Source organism: Candoia aspera, chromosome 2, assembly GCF_035149785.1.
Source record: "Candoia aspera isolate rCanAsp1 chromosome 2, rCanAsp1.hap2, whole genome shotgun sequence".
Lineage (NCBI taxonomy): Eukaryota > Metazoa > Chordata > Lepidosauria > Squamata > Boidae > Candoia > Candoia aspera.
The window spans coordinates 162,840,845-162,863,697 of NC_086154.1; the positions used below are offsets into that span (position 1 = coordinate 162,840,845).

A 22,853-nucleotide genomic window follows, 5' to 3' on the forward strand; every position below is an offset into this window, starting at 1 on the left:
CCCAAGCTACCTCACAGGGTTGTTGTTGTTGGAAAAATTGAGGCAGGAACACTACATATGCCTCCTTGAGCTCTCAGACAAAAAGCAGGATGCATCTAAATAAAATGTACAGGTGCTTTATACATAATACTCTTTATTATCTAAAGTTGGATTTGTAAAATCAAAGTGCTCCTCTAATGTTGAATGAAACTGAATATGATTCTTTTCAAATTTTATCATTTGTATTAAACAAGGGATGCAGTGGCGCTGCAGGTTAAACCGCTGAGCTGCTGAGCTTGCCGATCGGAAGGTCGGCGGTTCGAATCCGCATGACGGGGTGAGCTCCCGTTGTTAGTCCCAGCTCCTGCCAACCTAGCAGTTCGAAAACATGCAAATGTGAGTAGATTAATAGGTACCGCTTCGGCGGGCAGGTAACGGCGTTCTGTGACTGTCATGCTGGCCACATGACCACGGAAGTGTCTACGGACAAACGCCAGCTCTTCGGCTTTGAAACAGAGATGAGCACCACCCCCTAGAGTCGGACATGACTGGACTTAATGTCAAGGGAAACCTTTACCTTTACCTTATTAAACAAGCAACTACATGAACACAATAATCTCCCAATTATGTCTGCTGTTACGTCTTTTTTCCAGAAATACGTTGAATTGATTCTTTTGTTCTTACCACTATTTCATCTTTAAAAAGAGAAACTGATAAAGTATATATAAAGAATCAAACTAAGTTCAGATTTTGTTATCACATTGTTAATTTTGCTCTTTTGGTTTTGCGAGTCTTTCATCCTGTAGCATCCACTTTGGGCATTGCAAGGAAACTTTAAAACTACCCAATTCCATTTGCTAAGATTCTTAGTATGTTACAAGCCTGCTTATAACTGGCTTTGAATCTATATGAAAGGCAGGATAAATGTTTATATACTGCCACCACATAAGTTGATGCCTTTAATTATTTATTTCAGGGTTGACTCAGCTGTTTGTTCAAAAACCCAACTACATTCCAGATATAGCAAGATTTTGCTGATACTGTATCATTTCTACTTGGGTCAATGTGTCAAATCAACAAAGGTAACAAGACTACTGTAACACTATCTAAAGCTTTACATTCCCAGACATGTCCCAGAAAAGAAGGCATTTTTCTTCTCTTTTGTGGGCTTTTCCTGTATTGCAGCCTTTGATTAATAGTGTTCAGTTTCAAGAATGCCAAATTTGTGACTTACCTTGAAAGAGAAGAGTCACTGCTAGAGATGAGAAAATGGGCTGAAACTGCAGTATTTCAAACATCAAGTCTATGACAACAAACCAAGGGCTGCTCCTTCTGGACAACCCTAGGCAACCTTCTGGCCAAGACAGAAACCCAGCAGCACAGATTCTTCAGGAAAACACTGCATTTCACTACATACAGACATTTCTTTCCCCAGAGAGAAATATATCACATATCCCACACTGAAGGCGACAGAGTTACCTGTGCCTGTGCTGGTCGTGGCCCTGCCCATGGATCAAGAAGCCACCCGCCTGTTTCCCACCGTCTCTGGTATCCACATGAGGAATCAAGACGTCTTCCAAGCCCAGGTCGAACCGTTTGTGTTTCGAGGAGTCCGGCAAAAAGAAGAATGCCCCAAAACACAACGTGATGAAGGCACTGAGAATCAGCAGCAAGATGAACTTCTCGGACAGTCTCAAGGTAGCCCTGTGATGAGGGAAAGATGAGGACGGACCCAAGTTGCGAGGCGGGATCCGGCGCCCAGAAAGAGGCAGCAGAGCCGGGGTTGTCATCGCGCCGGGACGGCGGGAGGGACAGCAGCAACGAGATGACAGTGCTGGCTCACACCCGGGAGCGGCTACCCGTCCTCAGGAAGGCAGCCTGGCCCCACGCGGAGAAGCCGGCATCACAGCGGCTCCCGCCAGGCCGGGAGACCCCAAATCCTGGCGGCCTGGGGTCGATCCGGCCTGGCCGTGCTCATCCGGGGCCAGCAGAGGCAGCACGCGGGGCAGCGGATGAAGACACCGGCTGGGAACGGGGCTTCGGCGAGGCCCAGAGCGGCGCGGAGGTGGCGGTTGGAGAGAAGAGACTCATTCAATCACCGCCGCCTCATGAGCCCAGGAGTCGCTTCAGTCTCTTTCCCTTCAACCCGGCACGGCCCCCTGGGTCGGTCGGCAGCGCGGCGGGGACTACTGGGACCGAATTCGGTACTGGCGCCGGAGCCTCCCTTCCCCCGGCCAGGCTGCGGCGACAGACACGCTCTTCCACCCCGCCGCTAAATCCCCGGCCGGGCGACGACTCGCTCTGGCATCCTGCGCGAGAGGCAACCCGCCCTTGCGGCTGCGCGCGACCGGAAAAGGAAGATGCCTTCTTGCTCACGCCACGTCCGTGGAGTTACAATGTAGAACTCGGCGGTGGGTTCTCGCGCGCCCCCCTTTAGGCGAAAGGGGGAGCTGCCGTCGTCAGCGGCGGAGGGCGAGCTAGACAAACGTCGGGCAGGACGCAGAACACTTTGAATGTGTTTTCGTTTAACAAAATAATGTTAAAAGGTTTCAAGTCTATGGTTTTGAGATGCCTACATAGCCTGTGAACGACGTAGACGTGTTATTACATACAGTACTAAGACGATGTAACGCTAATAACTGTTTTGTAAAACTTTTTCGCCTCGTTTTTCCTCTTTTTATTTCGCTTCCTCCTGGAAAGCAATAAATAAATCCAGGATTGTAATGTGACTTTTTTAGACATTAGCCTGTCCATCCCCAAACAGAGCAATTCCTTCCCTTATTTTAAGTGCAACGTGACTACATGCAGATCAGAGGCGTGTGAAAACTCTGTGGGCCGCTGCATTCTCGACTGGGAACGTTTATTGCAATTCAAGGCGTGTTTTGTATGAAGGAGATTTCGCTGAAAATCTAAACCGGTTTCAGCCCACCTTTCGCAGCTTGGAATCAACCCTACAATATTAGTACTTCCGGGTGTTGTGGAACTACTCAACTCTCAGATTATGGAAAATTAAGTTAATGAATGGTATTGATGTCTGAATTTGCAGTCATGGCTATTTTTTATTTTGGAATTTATCCAAGCCTAAGAAAGAAAAAAGTGAAGATCTCATCAGGGAAAAACCAGTGGGAGTGAACTCTCATTGGGAGTATGTTGGCTATTTTGCTGCAGGAGGCATAGTAGTATCCAATTGCCAGTAAAGAAAGGTACACATATTCTCTGTTCATAGTTTAAAAGGCAATTTTCACATCAACTTGAGGGACTTTTGAAAATAGGCTCTATGTAAACTCAGATGTGGATCAAAATTACAAGGTTTCTTTTTTTTCTTATTTCTATGTTCTACAGCAGTGTTTCTCAACCTTGGCAACTTTAAGATGTGTAGACTTCAGCTCCCAGAATTCTCCAGCCAGCCAGTCACTGTTCTACAGAGTGATCCAAAATCAGAATTACAAAGTAGATGACATTGTATGTATTTTAGTTTCATTCAAACTTCAAGACAGAATTAAGACTTTTCCATTAAAAAACAATTGAACGTTTAAGGAGTTCCTAGTTGCTAATTCCCACTTGAGCCAAATAAGCACCTTCAATGTGGAGCTAAGTTTATATCTCAAAGTAAGCTTTAGGCCATATTGTATCTTGATTTGAGGGCAACACTCTTCAAGATCCACAACAGTCATCTCCTTTCAATTTGTACAATGAAACCAAATGACAATTATAAATCTGGATAAGCATCCCATAAACTAAGTTTTGGGCCTCCCCAATTCATACTACCTTTTGTAAAGAAAGTGTTCTTTGCAAAATATTGTACTACTTGATCTAACACTTTGTTGAATGTGAGGCACTGTCACATGAATGGAGACCTTATCAATAATGGCTAGTATATGTAGAAATACTTTACTTATGTAGACATAAGAGGTAAATTTTGGCCTGCTTCTCATGGCAGAATTCTCTCCCCTAGAATATGCAGGTAATTTCCTAGAGGAAACTTTGCCAGTACCAGGTGAGTTGTAATTATCCATGCTTTAGTCAACAACACACACCCACAAATCCTTATTCAAATTAACACAAATTGGCATGAGGCAATATGTTTCATAATATCTTACACCAGAATGAAGTGATATAAAGTACAAGGTTACAGTGTTGAGGCGTAACCCGGAAATACGCTCCTAGAGATATGAATGTATGAGTTGTGTCAATCCATAACTTAATTGGAGGCCTATCCCAAAATCATTGCATACATGGACAAAATATTTTCACTGAAATTGGTTCCTTTTTAATAAATGTTCTCTAGTAAGCTGCTATCACAAATTATCAAGCATCAGAAGAAGGAGCAGAGAGAACTTTGAATCTTGAAGAAAGCAGTCCCTAGTCATGGGAATACATGATATCAGTAGCTCCAAGTTTATTCTGAGAGTGCTTATTAAAATAATTGAAACTCTCACAGTAAATAGCAATTAAGAATCAAACCAAGGTTTTCCGAGACATATGATTAGGCAACAGATTTCCTCCCTACACCCAACCCTATCTGTGACATGTAGGAAAACAAAAGATGGTGAAGACAGAAGTTCTTACTTGTTTTAATTTGGATTTCTTTGCCGGGCTTTTTAATACTTTCAAATTCAGTGTCTGTGTGCAATTTAATAAGTATCAGTGATTTAGTGTATAGCTGAAAACTAGACTTGAACTGACAGTTTGAGAAAGCACTTCAAAATTTGAGTTTTGCTATTGTAACTTTTTAGAAGGTCATTTTCTGCTTGACATTCAAATTAGTATCAGACCCACTACTACTGTTCAGGACCAATAGAATACTTTTCAGGGAAGTTATAGGTCACACTCTCAGAGTTTAAATCTTGCAGGTTTTATCTCAGATTTGTTGTCAGAGAACTCCTGAAAAATAGATCTTAGGAATATAGAAATCATCTTTATACTGAATAGGCTATATAGGATTTGATCAAATCTATTTGAGAGACAGAAGAGGGGCACAGAAAGGTAAAAACTCCCTTGTGCTGAGCTTGCTTCCTGGTGATTACATGGACAAATCCATGATGTTTTCTTGGTAACAGTAAATAAATCATTTACCATTTCTTTCTTCTGCGTTATTTTCCAGTCTAAGTCTCTTATTTCCCATTCAATTCTAGCCAGGTCTGACCTTGCTTATTTTTCATGCTCATTCATGTAGGTGTTACCAGGTAGCCAACATCATCAAAGAAAAAAGATTCAAAGCTGGTACACTGGACCAAAACCAACAAGATAAAATTCAATAGATATAAATATACATTTTTATAAAATAAATGTAGCTATTAAAATATTTTATCCAAATATTTAGCTAAAGAGTTATATATATAGAAGTGATGAGAACTATTCTACTGTAAGAGCAGTATGAGCTAGCTGTAACAAGCTAACGCAATTTTAGGTTGCGCTAGCAAAGACATAGCATCCAACACGGAGTAAATGTTCTTCTGTATTCTCTATTGGTCAGGCTGCAGTTGAAATACTGTGTCAAGGTCTGGATAAATTTAAGAAGGATGCTGAAAACTGGAGCAGATCCAGAGAAGAGTAACCAGAATATCAGGGAAGACCAGATTGAGGAGGACAGGTCAGAGAACTGAGCATGCTTAGCTTAGAGAAGATTAAGGAGAAAATGTTGTGACGAACCTGACTCCATTACTGCACAGCTAGATTGCATGTCTCTCATGTAGCCTCAGAATGTTGTATATTCCCTTATAAGGGCATGACTTGTACTTCCCTATTCTCTCTGTACTCCCTCCCCCGCCCTGATAGAGCTGCTGAATAAAAAGGAGGTGAGGGCGCGGCAAGGGGCGGGCAGTACCAGCACCCTCCTGAAATGTAGCGTCTCTCCTCACAAAAGAATCCTGTACCTACCGTTGTCTTTTCGATCTCACCCTTGCGAGGGAATCGTTGGCTCATTCCCCCCCCGGGGAATCTCATAGACCGAAGGTTGAAGGACTGGTCGCGCGACGCGACAACTGGGGGCTCGTCCGGGATCCCTTCGGTCTCACGGTGTGATCTCTGTCTAGAGGTGCACTGCCTTCACTCTCGTTACTACGCACCTGGTAAAGGCTCTGCAATCGTAAGTAATGGGCTCCCCACTCTCCAAAGTTTCGTCAGTTCATAGGGACGAACTTTATGATTTAGTGAAGAAGGCTAACTCTTGTCAAAAGGCTAACGGTACGACCATCTTTCCCATTTCAAAAAAATCGGTGACTCAACTCCTACTGTACATGGAGAGACACTGCCCTGTCTATCCTTCAGAGGGGTCGCTCAAAGCATCCACTTGGGAAAGGATAGGAAAATATTTTCATGATACCCCACGAGCACCCGTGCCTATTTTGACTGCCTGGAAGGCTGTCATGGCGGCCATCAACACTCTTTACCCTCCCTCGTCTTCCCCGGAAACTTGCCCTTCTCCTCCCGACCCAAAACTCCCACCCCCTCTTGCCGCCCATCTCGATGCTGTCTCACCACCACCCCCTCCATACCCAGCCGTTCCTTCTCCCCCTTCAGCTCCAACGCCCGACTCCCCTCAACAATACCCCCTCGGAGGCACCATCACTGAACTCCTTTCCTCCCCTCTCTCATTGGAAATGGAGAGTCCCTCTGCCTTTCCCATGACCATCGGCCTAGGGGCGGCGGGAGGAAATTTGTATAACAATATTGAACTTAAGGTTTTGAAACAAATCAAAGATGCTGTAACCACCTACGGCTTGCATTCTCCTTTTACTAGGGGAGTTTTAGACTCTTTAGTTACTGCTAACACTGTTATGTTATTGTATGATTGGAAAATGCTTTTTTCCATGCTTATGACCCCGGCGCAATATGTTGTGTGGCAATCTGAATACGACAAAGGGGTGGAAGTAGAAATTAGAAGAGGTCTTCCCGCAGGGGTGACCGCAGATCAATTATTAGGAAAGGGACAATTCGCAACCTTAGTCCAGCAACAGAACTCCCCCCGTCGTAGTTTTGCTATCATTCACATGTGCGCCATGAATGCTCTCAAAAGAGTGGATGATTCCGACTCTCAATCCACCCAAACGTTTTTGAAAATTATGCAAGAACCAAATGAACCATACGCTTCCTTCATAAGTCGCCTTCAGATTGCTTTAGATCGACAAATTGATAATGCCACGGCTAAACAAGAGCTGCTAATGAAACTTGCTTTTTCTAACGCTAATCATGACTGCCAGACCATTCTGCAACCCGCAGTCAATCAACCGGGTGTAAAACTTGCAGATTTCCTGCAACTTTGCAGAATCGTTGGCACCACCTCTCACAAAGTGAGTGCCCTCGCTGCCGCCATTACCACCTCGCTGCCTTCTGCTAACCCCTCCTCTCAGCTCCATTCCCCGGAAGCCCTCGCAGTCACTCGTCATGGAAATTGCTTCAATTGTGGGAAGCCGGGCCACTTTAAGAATCAATGCCGTGCACCCGGGGGAGGTGGTGCGCCCCCTTCCACTCAGAGGGGGCCGCCCCCCCCTTCCAAACCTAAAACTCCTTGTCCCAGGTGCCGCAAAGGCTACCATTGGGCCTCGCAATGTCGCAACAACTCCTCCCTTCATCAGCCTTCGGGAAACTAGATCGGGGGTTCTCAGCTAACCCCGCCCCAAAGGCTGAATTACCCATCACCAGCTTCCCTGTGGAGTTGGCAGAGGATCTTTTGTATGACGATCCAGGGGCTGTCCTTTCCCTTCCTCTCGTTGTCACGCTGAATAAACCCCTTCCTCCTCTTACCCCTGCTTTGCTCATTCCCAACTCCTCGCTCACGCTTGAGGGAATGGTTGCTGCTCCCTATTTGTATGACTCGTCAGATCTGACACGAATTGCTCTGGCAGGAGTGGGAGATAGGTGCTTTTCCTTAGATAAAGGAACAGTTGTCGCCACGCTCATACTTCTCCCTTCTCCTGATACGCCATCATTGTTTGCCTTGCAGCAACCAGTCCACACCTCTAAACCCACCCTCCTTGTCACGCTAAATGGTCGCTCTTTCGAAGGCTTGATTGACACCGGCGCCGACGTCTCTGTCATTCGTTCCGCTGAATGGCCCTCCTCCTGGTCTCTCGCCGAAGCCTCCTCGGTGCAAGGGGTAGGCGGAGCACAGGCCGCTAAGGTCAGCTCTCATTGGCTTTCTGCTGCGACTGCTCATTCTAGTATCACAGCCTATCTAAAGCCTTATATCCTGCCTTTGCACTGCAACCTATGGGGCCGTGATTTGCTTTCACAGTTCCACGCTTTTATTCAACTTCCCTAATGGCTTCGCAGGACCCTTTAAGGCCTCTCTCTCTCTCTCTCAAAACCTCTGTGCCGGTATGGGTTGATCAATGGCCACTCACCAAAGAGAAACTGGACGCCTTACATATCTTGGTCCAGCAGCAGTTAATTGAAGGCCATATCGAAACCTCCACAAGCCCATACAATACTCCGGTATTTGTCATCAAAAAGAAGTCTGGCAAATGGCGCCTCCTGCAGGATCTTAGGGCTATCAACACCATCCTTCAGCCCATGGGACCTCTGCAGTGTGGACTTCCCAACCCCAACTTGATTCCGGAAGGGTACGACCTCATTATAATAGACCTCAAGGATTGTTTTTTTTCCATACCTTTGGCACAAAAGGACAGAATTATTTTTGCATTTACGGTACCGGAGCTCAACAATTCAAAGCCTACCGCTCGGTACCAGTGGAAGGTCCTCCCACAAGGCATGTTGAACTCACCCACAATGTGCCAATTTTTTGTTGATAAAGCATTGCAACCCTATAGATCCCAATTTCCGCATTTTCTTGTGTACCATTATATGGATGACATTTTAGTCGCTGCTGAGGGCCCGAAAGGGACAGTTCAAAAAACTTTTCCTACTCTTCTGGCCACCCTAGCAACGGCAGGGTTACACGTTGCACCAGAAAAGGTCCAGTCTCGTTACCCAATGCAATACCTAGGCCACAAAGTTTTAGCCTCCACGGCTGCCCCGCTCCTACCTATGCTCACGCTTCCCCAGCCGACCACTTTGGTCCAATTACAACAATGTCTGGGAGTCATTAACTGGGCCCGCGCATACCTCGCTTTAACTACACCCATGTTATCACCTTTATTCCAAGCGTTAGTGGGTTTGACAAATCCAGCTGACAAGGTGTACCTTACAGAACAACAATTGCATGCCCTACAACAGGTTAATGCCGCCCTTGCGACCCAATGGGTGGACCGTGCGCTCACGGACAAACCACCCTCTCTTGCCATTCTTTCAACACATCAATTATTGACTGCCATCATTGTCCAAACGTCTGATAAAAAACATCTACACATTTTAGAATGGCTACACCTGCCACACACACCTAAGACATCCATCATCACCAGAGCGGCACAAATGGCCTCTCTTGTTGAGAAAGGCCGGAAAAGGATTAGAGCCTTAATGGGACTGGATGTTTCCACCCTGTACATTCCCTTTAAGGTTACTCAATGGGAACCCCTCCTACAAAACTCCACTGCATTGCAGGATGCCTTGGAGGACTGGTGTGGCCAGGTGTCATGCCATCTTCCCCCTGATCCTCGATTGCAACTGTTGCGAACAGTACCTTTCACACTAAGCTCGCCGTTCGTTCAACAGCCACTCAAGGAAGCTTTCACTGTTTTTACAGACGGCTCCAAAACCATAGGGGCTTGTACATGGCAAAATAATTGCAAATGGCATAAACGCCTAACAGACCCACAAGCATCCACCCAACAGGCTGAGTTAGCCGCTTTTCTGTTAGCCTTGTCTCTTTTCCCAGAACAGCCTTTGAATGTTATATCTGATAGTATGTATGTCACTCAAATGGCTGTGGCCATGTTTGATGCATATATTTCCCCTGTTACCCCCCCCTCTCTCATGACGCTTTTTTTGCAGCTTCAAACTTTCCTGAAGGACAGGACATCCCCTTTGTTTGTAGCGCATATTAGAAGCCACCAACAGCTACCCGGTTTCCTGTCCGAAGGCAACCACATGGCAGATGAAGCTTGCAAAATTATGGCCTCTTCCCCTCTTCCTCCGCAGCTTTTAGCAGGGGACAGCCATGCTTATTTCCACCAAAATAGAAAGGCCTTGGTGCGCCAATTTGGCATTACATATCAAGAAGCTACCGCCATTCTTCAACAATGTCCAACCTGCAGTTTGCAGGCAAAGTGCATCCCTGAGGGTGTTAATCCCAGGGGTGTCCAAGCTTGTGACACATGGCAGATGGATGTCACTCATTATCCCTCCTTTATACCTTGGAAGTACATCCATGTATCTGTGGACACTTACTCGGGATTCATTCTGGCAACTTTGCAAAGAGGAGAAGCCACGAAAAACGTAATCAATCATTGTATTCGCACTTTCGTCACATCGGGATGTCCCAAAACTTTGAAAACTGACAATGGCCCTGCTTACGTCAGCGCTCCCTTTGCTGAGTTTTGCCGTAAGTGGTCCATTACCCACAGATTCGGTATACCATTCAACAGCCAAGGTCAGGCTATTGTGGAAAGGGCTAACCAGACTCTAAAGAATGCCCTTGATCGGCAAACGGGGAAAAAGGCTTTAGGCCCCCCGAACCTCCCGATGTTACAAAATCTCCTTAATCTCACTTTGTATACTTTAAATTTCCTTAATCTTACCGGTACCCCCTCTGCTACGGCCGCATCTCGACACTTCTCTAAGCCAGTAGTTCCCTCTTCCCGTCCCCTTGTTTATTTTAGGCAACTGCCCAGCCCTGAGTGGAAGGGCCCTGCGCAACTCGTCACCTGGGGGAAAGGCTACGCTGCTGTGCAACTTCCTGATCGAGTGCTCTGGGTTCCTGCTCGCTGCATCCGGCCATATCATGGGCAGCCTCCTGACAAGCACATCCTTGATCCTCCTTCTCTGTTATCTCTCTTCCATCTCTGCTCCCCTCACAACGAACCCTAAAACAACCTCTCTCATTCGAACCCATCGTTTACGCTACCCTGCCACCATCGGCCGCAGCTCAGCATCCAACGCCATGGAATGTCTTCAATGCTCTCCCATCAAAAGAAAAGGCACCTTCTGGCGCTGGTTCCGCGACAACACCCTTCTCCAAGATGGCGATTCCTACTCCATCACTTATCACTTCCGCCAAACTACCCTTGCTGTCACCAACGTACAGCTGACCGATCTAGGACAATACCACTGTGAAATAACAAAGTTAGTTAAGGGGTTCGCCACCTCATCTCGCCTTACGCTCACCTTGTTTCAACTCTCCCTTCCTGAGCCCGCCCGTTGGCGGGGACGACGCCTGCTGGCATCCGACGCCCAGGAATCGCATCGCCCTTACAGTATCACCTGGACAATCCGCGATGCCTTGGGTCAGATCCTGAATACCTCCTCTTGTTATAGCCCAATTGCATCTTGCTTCCCTAACCTGTATTTTGACTTTGCAGAAATGCTTCTAGGAGTGACAGCCTATAGGAGGCTGGACGGCACCCCATCGCCCAGCCACTCCATCGTTAAAAGGTATCCCCTGTATGTGTGCCCAGGACATGACACCCGCCCTGATCACGTGCACGACTGCGGAGGCTTAGCAGATTACTTTTGCAAATCTTGGTCCTGCGTTTCCACCGGCCACATCAACTGGGCCCCTCCATATAAGACTGATTACATCACTCTCACTCGGTTGAGAGAGGACATTACGTGCACCGCAACCAAAAAGGGTGCGGCAGGACAGGGGGGTTGGAATAAATGTAATCCGGTTGTTGTACAATTCACTGCTGCAGGGAAAGCTCAGGGGAATGCCTGGGACTCAGGTGTAAAATGGGGAGGTCGTATGTATGCCAGATGGCCCGGGTTTCATTATGGCAACATGTTCTACATTCAACGACAGGTCACTCTCCCTCAGTCCCCACCTCTTGGGCCCAATGCCGACGACATTCACTCCACCTTTCTTAAACCCCTCAACAAACAAAGAAACCCCCTTGTCTCCCTTCTTAACTCCTCCTTTTCCCTCGTTCACACCGCTTCTAACGTATCTCGATGTTGGCTCTGCTTGTCTTCCTCTCCACCATTCTATGAAGCAGTCGGTTCTCCTGACCCTATCCGGAACTCTACCTCAGCCTCCTCCTGCCGCTGGCAAAACACCACGTTGACTATCACCTCTATAATAGGACAGGGCTGCTGCCTTGGCCGTGTTCCTGCTGACTATACTCAATATTGCCTTAATTCTTCTCATGATCACTGTGCCCTCTATCTCCCAAAAAATCGCTTGAACATCTACGGTTACACCGGCCATGGTGGCTACGGTGTACTCTATACTGCCTCTGGTAATATCTCTGCCCGATTGACAGGCCAATACTTCATCCCTGGGAACAACTCTGTTTGGGCATGTTCTTCTGGCCTCACCGCATGTGTATATGGGGATGCCTTGTTACAAACTAACACCTTTTGTATTCAGGTGCTCCTACTCCCCAAAATCTCCATCTATTCCCCTGAAGAACTTACCTCCATCCTGGAGCCCCCTCATTACCCCCTCAGGGCTAAGCGCGAAGTAGTGACTGCTGTAACCTTATCAGTCCTACTGGGCTTAGGTGTGGCCGGGGCTGCCACCGGTGTATCAGCCCTTATTGTCAATGATCAGAACCTGCGTCACCTTACTGCTACCATTGACACTGACCTTCGCGCTATCGAACAATCTATTGTGGCGCTACAAGATTCCCTTACCTCTCTATCTGAAGTGGTTTTGCAAAACCGTAGGGGTCTCGACCTTCTGTTCCTCAAACAAGGGGGACTGTGTGTTGCTCTGAAGGAAGACTGCTGTTTTTATGCTGACAACTCAGGAGTAGTATTGGACTCTATGAAAGAGCTAGATTCCCGTTTAAAAACAAGGGAATCGGAGCGCCAACAATCCATGTCATGGTATCAAAATATGTTTAGCATTTCCCCGTGGCTGACCACACTGCTGTCCACTCTGTTGGGGCCCCTCCTTTTATTGATTCTCGTATGCACCATAGGCCCCTGTGTGCTGGGTCGCGTTCTCCGCTTCTTAAAGCAGAGACTTCATACATTGGACTCAGAGGTATCCGAGACGAAGATTGCTGTTCAACACCTGGTCACTGCTGTAGGTATGGAGAAAACACCACTCTTGGGATGGTCCTCTGATAGTGAATCGGAAATGGACAAGGACCCCCAGTCACACTACCCCCCGGAAGAGGAAGCTGGGATGGGTCTCCTTGGACTGAAGAGTCCCTGGCTCCCCGACTCAGACCCTCTGGGGGGGGAACAAAATTAAATAAAAACGGTAGAAATGTGACGAACCTGACTCCATTACTGCACAGCTAGATTGCATGTCTCTCATGTAGCCTCAGAATGTTGTATATTCCCTTATAAGGGCATGACTTCCCTATTCTCTCTGTACTCCCTCCCCCGCCCTGATAGAGCTGCTGAATAAAAAGGAGGTGAGGGCGCGGCAAGGGGCGGGCAGTACCAGCACCCTCCTGAAATGTAGCGTCTCTCCTCACAAAAGAATCCTGTACCTACCGTTGTCTTTTCGATCTCACCCTTGCGAGGGAATCGTTGGCTCATTCCCCCCCCGGGGAATCTCATAGACCGAAGGTTGAAGGACTGGTCGCGCGACGCGACAAAATGTGACAACAGATTCTTTTCTGCTTTACAGAGCAAGAACAGATAGACAATATAAGGCAAATTTTGAGTAAATATTAGGAAAATGTCATAAAAATATAAACTACTTAGTGATGACATGTACTTCCCATGAAGTGTTCAATCAGGGTTTAGACAGCCATCTGTCGGAGCAGGCCCGCAACTAGGGTCTGTGTCACCCAGGGCAGACATGGATTCTGCGCCCATTTTGGTGCCCCTCCAGTGTTCATTTTGGCGTCCCCCAGTGCAGTGCCCGGGGCACATGCCCTGCTTGCCCCCCCCCCCAGTTGCGGTCCTGAGTCGGAGATGTTACGACATCTTTGCCGATCCTGTATTGAGCAAGAAACCCGATTAGTCCCCTGCAAGTCTAGCCCCCTTTATGCACTCACGGGATTTGGAGAGGCAGTTCTCAGACTCGAGAAGGCAGCACGCTGCCAGTGCCACGTAACTAGTTGTGCGCTGCTTCCCCTCTGTGTTACCACGGCACTTATTAGGTCCAACGAAGCTCCACCTACCACCTTCTAGGCTCGCTTCTGATTTCCTTCCATTAACAGATAGGACACGGTTGACTCTGCCACAGAACTGATAGGATATTCCAGCAAGATTTCCAGTTTGTAATGCTGCTGAAAAACAAAACACAAACCAATTAGGTGGATAAAAATAATGCTGCCCTTGAGTTGAACTCAGTGCAGACCCTACATGGATGCCCTGTATTCATTTTGTTTTCTTGGCAACCATATGGAAGTGGTTTGCCATTGTCTTCTGCTATTAGCTGGACAGATAAGTGCCAGATACTAGCTATGCTTCCTTTGGAGTAAGCCAGCATTGGACTTCAGCATACCTTCTTATTTTCCTACCCTTTTCATCAGCAGTCAGTCAAGACAATATAATTCCCTCAGCCCTTAAAATTATTGTACTTGACTCAGTTGACAGTGTCTACTAGCCCTCAGCTGTTGACACTACATTGAAAGTGAATTACATTGACCATATTTGATGTATAGGATAACAAGACTCCATTAACTTCTGCAGAATTAAACAATTAACCCCAGTTTTTAAAAATCAACACAGAGAAGCTGAGCTTCTCAGTGAAATTGTTAGTTATGCAAGAGCTTAGTTTATTCAGCCATTCCCAACTCTCTGATATTTCCTTTCTAAATCACTAAAGCTTGCCCCACCCCACCCCTGGTAAAATTTAATCCATGAAAAAACTCCCACGCCAATGTAATTATTGCAGTAATTTGTTTAAACTACCAAAGAAGAAAAGTTGCAAGTCAACAGATCAATCGTTGCCTCTCATACTGTTATGTTTGCATTCTGATTATACCAACTCCACATAAGAATACCAGAAAAATCAACAGAACATGTTCAGCTTCAACTACCATGAATAAAGAATCATAATTGCAGGGCAAAAATAAATGTGCCTGCTATATGCACATTCAGCTCATCCTTTCTTTACCACTACATTTTTATACCATATTTCCTCCTCAAGGAAAGCTTCCAGGGCAACCTAGAGGATTCTCCTTTCAGCTTATCCTCACATTATCCCTTCGATGTACAAGAGGCTGAGAAAAAATGTGTGGCCCTATGTCACCCATGAGCTTCATAGCTGAATAAATTTTAGCCCACTTAGAAACATGTTTACTCAGACGTAAGTCCTCTTATAGTCAATAAGGCATGCTCACTTATACATCTGTTTAGGATTCTGGCCTTAATTTAATGACAGAGTGTAACTGAAATGACACTGTAATATGAATGTTCCAAGGTGAAATAAAGCACTCTGGATAAGGGGGTTAATAAATTATAGCTGTTGAAGACTTTTAGAAGTCAGCAGAGGGAGATGTTGACTTGATAGTAGGAACACTATTAACACCCATGGTTTTCAAGTGTTCTTGTTTATTCCTTTGCACTCTTTCCCCCCATCTTGCTTATCTTCACATCAGCCCTCAGATGAATAAGAGGCTGAGATAAAATGAATGGCCCAAGGTCATCCATTGAGCTTCATAGCTGAGCAGATTTAAATCCTAACATACCCATTACACAACAGCCCTGATTCCCTTTGAATATGAATCATTTCTCTTCCCATCAACATGGCTATTGCCGGCAAAAAATGGATAGCCAGGTTGGAGCTGTTCATGTTAATGTTTAGCATGGGAAGAAATTAAATTTACTGAAATTACAGTAAATCATTGGAGAGCATAACAGTTATTTCCATGGAGCTTCATTGTCAACTGCAGAAGAAGAGGGCATGAGTTTGACTGCAGTACTGCATTTCAACAATATTTTGAAATACATATTTACTTTAAGATGCAGCTGCCCCACTTTTTTTTTCAATGCAGTGTCCTGAAAATAATGAATTGGGCTTTTATTGCTGATTTGCCAGTTTACTTCTATTTTCCACTTTCAACCTTACACACACACCCTCCCCAAAGCAAGAGACCTATCCTCAAGTCTCCTTAGCCAAACAATAATGTGCCCCAATAACCACTTTTTAATGCCACATTTTTGCCATCATCTCCCACCCACTTTGCCTCATCTTCCACCCACAGCCAAGGCAGATTAGAGTTGTCTCCAGCTGTTCCAGTTTTAAAATAGAGTTTTCCTTCTTCTCTGGACACAAATTTGAAGCCATTCATGGCCTGCTAGGACCACAGAATGGAGCAGAGCTTAACACAACGGAGAAGCTGTGCACAGAAAAAGAATATTATCTTAGATAGCTTTAATGAGCACGTCAGAGAAACACAGGTTATTGATCTTACACACTCAGCCCTCCCAAGCATAAAGAATTACACACTTAGAGTAAGTTCAAAGTAAAGTAAAAAGAGTCTTACTGACTTTATTCTTTGGTCCAGTTACATTCATCTTTGGTGGAAAATGAAGTTCCTTGTTTCTTTTGTTCTTTCTTTATTTATTATTCAAATTTAGCTACCGCTCATCTCCCCCAAAAGAGGGACTCTTTTATCTATACTTTGTGATCTCTCAGCCCTATAGCTGCCAAGAGCTGTGTGTAAGAAGGGGAATTCCAAGTCCACCGCTTGACACCCAGAGATGGAGAAGAGCAGCACACAGCTGTGTGCTTCGCTCCTGGTGAAGAAGGAGAAAGAGAAGAAAGAGGAAGTGGGAGTGGCAACAAAACAGCTTCCTCAGAAGCACGAAGAGATTGCATCCTAGAGCAACCATCCATATGCTAATAAGGCATGCTGGATTTGCCAGGATCTCCAACAAAATTGACCAGGAGAAGGTTTTGAACTAGTACACTTCCTCAACAATGTGGTTGCTGACACAGTCAGAGATTGAGATCTGTCTGGCTCCTATTTAAGCTGCTGCAGGAATTTCCCTCCCCTCCAGTTTCAGGGCACTGTCCTACCTGATAATCCAGGCTTGGGCTGCAGAAGAGAGCAGTCATCTAGTTTCCAGAGAGATGTCTGCCCACATAATGCCTGACCATCAGGGTCTTCCAAAACACTTCTAAACATGGGCTTAGTGCTCTTTTGAAAGAGTGCTAGACCTACAGTATGTTTAAAAACAGGAGTGAAAGTGCTAGTTCATGTTGCATGGAATTCAGCTTAAACTGGGAAAGAGAACTGGATGCCCTCACCGTCGTTGAATTACAGGCTTTCTGCTGCTTCTGCCAACAAAATGGTTGCATGGCCATGTTTTTACTGTTTTTATTACTGGGAGAGAAGGACCATTTCACCTACTCCATTCAATCCCATGGTTATCCACAGTCTACTTCTAGGTGCTGCCAGCCAAGCATTGGGCTCTGCCAGCACTGTCATTCCTGGGCAGCACTATCTGGGGATGGAGTTTACTGATTACTGATTCTTCCCTCCTGCTTAATCCGGGCCCCCACTCCACACCTATGACCTGTTCGTTGGGCAACTCGACTTTGTTATTGTGTTATCCATCAGCTGTATTACTGTGACAGAATAGGACTCAGCAATTGGGGCAGCAAATCTTATAGCAATATACTTTTTTGCCAGCAAAAGGACTTAATGCATAGCACTTTAATGTGGCTGTCTGGCTGCATGCATGTTATCCTGCAGCTAGTCAGTTTCAATTATCAGAACTACAGGACTTAACTGCTTGCATAATTGTGGCAAAGTCTGCCTCCATCCCCCCTAGAGCAGATTATGCCCTGGTGTCATCTTTATTTCTTTATCTCATATTCTTTTAACTTGGGAGGTGCCCAAATGGGATGTGGGAGAAGGACAGAAAAACCAGTTTAGGAAAGACACCCAGATTATCGAAGTGGACTTCCCCCATTCCTTCAGCAGGAATGTGTTCCCTGCAGCTTGGTGACATGCTGAAATGGGACAGCGGCTTCACTAGAGGGGAACACTATAATGCCCCCATTATAGGTATATTTATCTTTAATGGGGGCACGTTCACAAATCAGGATTACAGTGCTTGGCAGGGAGTGACTCAGAGGAGATGCCACAGAGGCAGGAAAAGCATTGGTGATGGATAGAAATGTTATGCCAGTATTGTTTTGTGCTGAAGCAAAGATGGGGGATAACACTAATTCATTAGTGGAGAAAGGCCTTGCTGACCTTAGCGTGGCATTTGATTCTATTAACAGAGACATTCTGTGGAAGAAATTGGGAGATCTAGACATGGAATCCAGACTCCTATGCCTGATTAAGGCCCTCTATACAAACACCTGTCTGAAAGTCCTTAAAGGAGCAAATGGCATCCTCGCCTGTTCCAGGACACTTTCCCAAAGACCGGCAGGAACCGTTAGGAACACCTGCAGGCTATGGGAGTGGACTCTTACTGACTCTGGATTGGAACTGTCTAAGCTTTAATTGTTTGAAAGACCCAGGCTTTTGCCATTCTCAGCTTTGCTCTTGAACCTGCATACTATCCAGTAATAAATCAGATATCCATAAGCTTCTTGTGTGAGTCTGGTTGGAAACTTGGGTAGGCGTTCATCACATGCTGGTGCTGGCATGTGTTGCTGTACGGGAGGGGGTAGCCGCAGCTGGAAGCCCTTCAGTCATATTGGGGATGCCTTGGCTGAAACATTGGAATCCGTACATTGACTGGGATCGCAGGACTGTGACTTTTAAAGATGGATTTTACAATGGCCCCACCGAGGTAGTGTCCATACTCACCAGAGTCTGTAAGGTGGGGGTTGGCCAAGCACTTCAATTACTGGCAGGACTTGAGGGGTTGCCACCCCAATATCACAAATTTGCAGACGTATTCGGGAAGGGAAAAATTAAATATGTTTTAATTTTTGGAAGGGCAAAAGATGTTTAGGAGGTTTATATGAAGTTTTTTCTCTTCATTTTAATATAAGCAGGAGGAATAACTGTACTTAGTGATTTTTATGTGTTAAAGGGGAATGATTTATAGAAAAAACGTGGTGTTTTGGTTTAACATAGAGTAAGAGATTGATCATGGAAATTTTGTATATCCTTGCTGTTAAAAGTCAGAAGCCACATCTTTCTGTAAATTTAAAAATTTTCTTTTTCTCTTGTGTTTCTACACTATTTAAGTTTTTTCTTTTTTTTGTGGTTTTTTGTTTTTATTGTAGTTTTTATATTTCTTTGAAACTTAATAAAATTTACTTTAAAAAATAAATAAACAAACAATAAATGGAACTGAAACTGAACAGTAGTGGGAAAAGGCCCTATAGTCAACACCCATGCCATAAGGAAGGGCAATGAATATAGCTTTTGTGCTATATTCCAAAGGAAACCTCTTTCCTAGAGTATACTGTACTTGTGTGTGTGTGTGTATACACACCCTTCTCACCCCTATGGGTGGTATGTGTCTTCCTCAACCTCAGGTCCTCTACCAGAGGCCTGGGAGTTTGAGGGTTCTGCACAGGATCTCAGCTGTTCCTAGCACTGCACTCTTCTGGACAGAGAGCTCCGATGTTGCTCCTGGGGTCTGTTGGAGCCCCTCTCCCAGTTTGGGGGTCACAGCCCCGAGTGCCCCTACCACCCCTGGGACCACTTTGGCCTTCACTTTCACATCCTTTCTAGCTCTTCCTTCAGGCCCTGGTACTTCTCCAGCTTCTCATACTCCTTCTTCCTGATGTTGCTGTTAGCAGCCTGGATTTTCTAACCTGGACAGGACATAAATGTTAGAAAATAAATATGTAAAATGAAAAAAATAAATAATCCACCCAAAGCTGAGCTGTTGGTTGGAAAGATACTGAATTCATTGACAATGCACTACAGAATAAAGCATTGTGATTTCACCTGATGTATAGAACATGATAATACAAAATGCAAAAAAAATATTTTGTTACCCACCTGCTAACACAAATCAATTTCTCAATATATGTATATATTTTCAAAAAACATAAAAAGTTCCAGTCTTCTTCTCATAAGGTAATTGAGATAACCTTGAAGATGATTATGGCACATTTCTTGAGCATGAAATTTCCTGCTAATCAACATAGGTATAATAAGAGCTAGTTTGAGAGTTATCAAGATTTAATCTTAATCTAAATTTTTAATTTAACTTAAATCCAATATTCTTATGGAACATTAGAGAACATTAACTTTAACCTTCAATATCAATACATTGGTGGAACACGTTTCAGTCTCCCTAGAATCTGGACACACACATGGCGGTCGTTCCTTGCTTGCATGTGGAAACCTAGAAACAACAGGGGGAATGCCTAGATGCTAGATCACGACATGCTCGAAGCTTGCTTGCTTCCTCTCTTTGAAACTCCGAAATGGCATCCGCCACTTCTGGCTGTACAGCCCAACAGACCATTTTCTATTCGTCTAATGAATATGCAGACCGGCTGTGTCCTCGTTCGGGGCCCCGGAGCGAGCGAGCGATCCCGCCGCCCGCCCCAGGGTGGAGCAAGAGGGTTTTGCAATCTTGGGACCGGACTGCGGCTGCCCCCTCCCTCCCCAGCAAAGAGTCGGCGCCCAAGCAGGGGACCCCGTGGCCCTTCCTCTCTCTGCAGCGGCCGCCCGACGGTAGCTTAGGAAGCCCGCCGCTGCCTCAGTCTCGCAAGGTCAAGGCGGGCTGGCGATGGAGGAGGCTAAGCGCGCAGGTGGCTCCCAGACAGGTGGGCTCAGGCTGGGCGCTCGGCGCGGGGCTTTGCCGGTGGGCTGGCCCTGTCTCGCTCCACTGTCGGATGCCTAGACGGCGGGGGACCTGCGGATCCACTTCCCTCGCGGCAGCCTGGACCTGGACGTGCGGGTCATCGCCGGGACAGGCGGGCGCTGCGTTCTTTCCTTTGGGGTAAGACCGACTGGTGCTTGGGGTGATCACTGCCTATGAGCTTTGCTGCGCTCGGCGGCGCTCGGGTTCTAAGCTTCCAAGGCGGGAAAGTAGATGGAACAACCACTTGCGAGACGAGAGCTGGAGCGGAACGGCTGGCTTGTTTAAAATGGTCGTGGTTACTACGTCTGGCCTCCGCGCATGCCTTGGCTTATTCAGTAGCACGTAACCGGGGAGCCTTGGACGGTGTTCCAAAGGGGAATTGCGATTGCGATCCTATGCGTGCACATTTCCTTGGGAGTGAGATCCGTCGGCTGTAGTGGAAACCAGCTGATGGACTCGTGGCCGGCTCTGACAAGTTGGATAACAGCCCCATCGAGGGCATATTGGGGTCCCGTTGTGTTCAGTGGGGTTTGATTCTAGGTACGTGTGCGTAAGAGAGCTGCCCCAGAGTCATAACTACCAATGGGCAGTCAGGGAATGGCCTTCAGTTCTGCAATTCTTACTGGTCATTTTTTGAACATTGCAAATCGTGTGTGTGTGTGTGTGTGTGTGTGTGTGCGCGCGCGTATGCATGCTGGTGCGTTAATGGGTCCCTACATCCAAGGAAAAAGGGTAATAGGCAAGCATTTTGATTCTTCAGATTGGTTACTGGTGAAATAAAACTTAAATTGGGATGGCAGAAGAAAAGCTATTTTAGCAATAGATTGTTAACTGCCAAGATGCAGAATGGGTATTGTCTTTTGGAATTGGCCTTAAAGGTATGGTTCCAGGGCCTGATGCAGCCACCTTCCCTAACAATAGCATCTTAGGTTTGAATAAGGACAGCGAGCTGGTTGGGAATCACAATTGCCTCAGAACTGGAAGATGCAGGTTTGAGAAGCTTCCCTTTGTGGTGATAATCCACTTCAAGTTGTAATGAAATGTTAAAAAGGGATCTCCCTGAGATTTCATTTATTTAAACACGCTGAAGGGGAAATTTTTAGGCCATCACTAGTGATCTATTGTCTTCTAATATCTTTGTGATGACATAACAATCACGAGGGCAGGTTTAGAACTGGGTGATGCTAGGAAATGCTCTAAATTTCTATTGAGGAAATGGTCTTAGTGAACTGGGCTCTTGGCAGCGGTGTCAAACCTATTCATTTCACAGTAAGCCCTACTTCAGCAAGTGAGTCAATTATGTTTTCATGCTAATTCTGTGCACAGTAGCTCAGGAAAAGGTATTTTATGAGGCTCACTACCCATGCCTGCAACTCTAGGACAGCAACTCCTTTGCATTTTGTATGTGCAGACTGCAGGAGCAGAAGTCTAAACTTACTCATATGGAAATTAATGCCATTGACAACAAAGGAATTTACTCTTGAAGAAATACGATTTACTCAAAATTCAGCTTGCAGCTGAAAAATGAGATTTCTTCCTGAAAGAGAGGAAAACAGCCTCCCTTTTAAAAACATTTTATTAATGCTATAATGTGATATGAAACTTTTGAAATTAGTTCCTATGCCTTTCCTTATTTTTCTAGTGCCTTTGAATATTCATCAATGATTATTTTCAGGTTTGTATCTGTTGTGACTCTCTTACGTTTGACCTGTGGGTGCCAATTCAGGGTGCGTTAATGGGATGGGCTAATAAACCACTGCCACTTTTGCTAAAAGCTGTAATGCCAAACAAAACGAGTTTTCCATAGGAGGAAAGAAGCCTAATGGGAAAACCGGGAGGACTACTCACTCCAATAAGATCTCCTAAGCTGTGGCATTTGAGAATGAAGAAACAAAATTCAGCTCCCAGAAATGAATGACTCTTACACACACACACACACCCCACTTGCCCTTAAATTGCAGTGTCCTGGCATGTTTGCCCTTTCTGAATACAAAAATTGCCACTGAGTACCAGGAAGCAGGAGATCTGATTGGGCTACTGATGCTCTGCCTGAATGGTCTGATTTATTTATTATTTATTTAATAATCAAGGAGCAGCAAGTGGTAGCATAGCATGCCTACTCCAATTTTTCCCCACAACAGCAACTCTGTGAGGGAGGTTGGGCAGAG

The 22,853-nt window shown here is 45.7% G+C and overlaps 2 protein-coding genes across 2 annotated transcripts in view; both read right to left on the reverse strand.

The window, feature by feature from the left end:
* The window catches only part of MAN1A2 (mannosidase alpha class 1A member 2), a 52,754-nt gene extending 50,431 nt beyond the window's left edge, over nt 1-2,323 (reverse strand). Inside the window, exon 1 of the mRNA XM_063294646.1 lies at nt 1,459-2,323. Within this exon, the coding sequence (XP_063150716.1) occupies nt 1,459-1,769 (311 nt within the window). The 5' untranslated portion in view covers nt 1,770-2,323. The remainder of the gene's footprint in view (nt 1-1,458) is intronic.
* PEX5 (peroxisomal biogenesis factor 5) overlaps nt 1-22,853 on the reverse strand; it is a 347,422-nt gene that overhangs the window by 251,280 nt on the left and 73,289 nt on the right. The gene's annotated exons all lie outside the window — the stretch shown is intronic.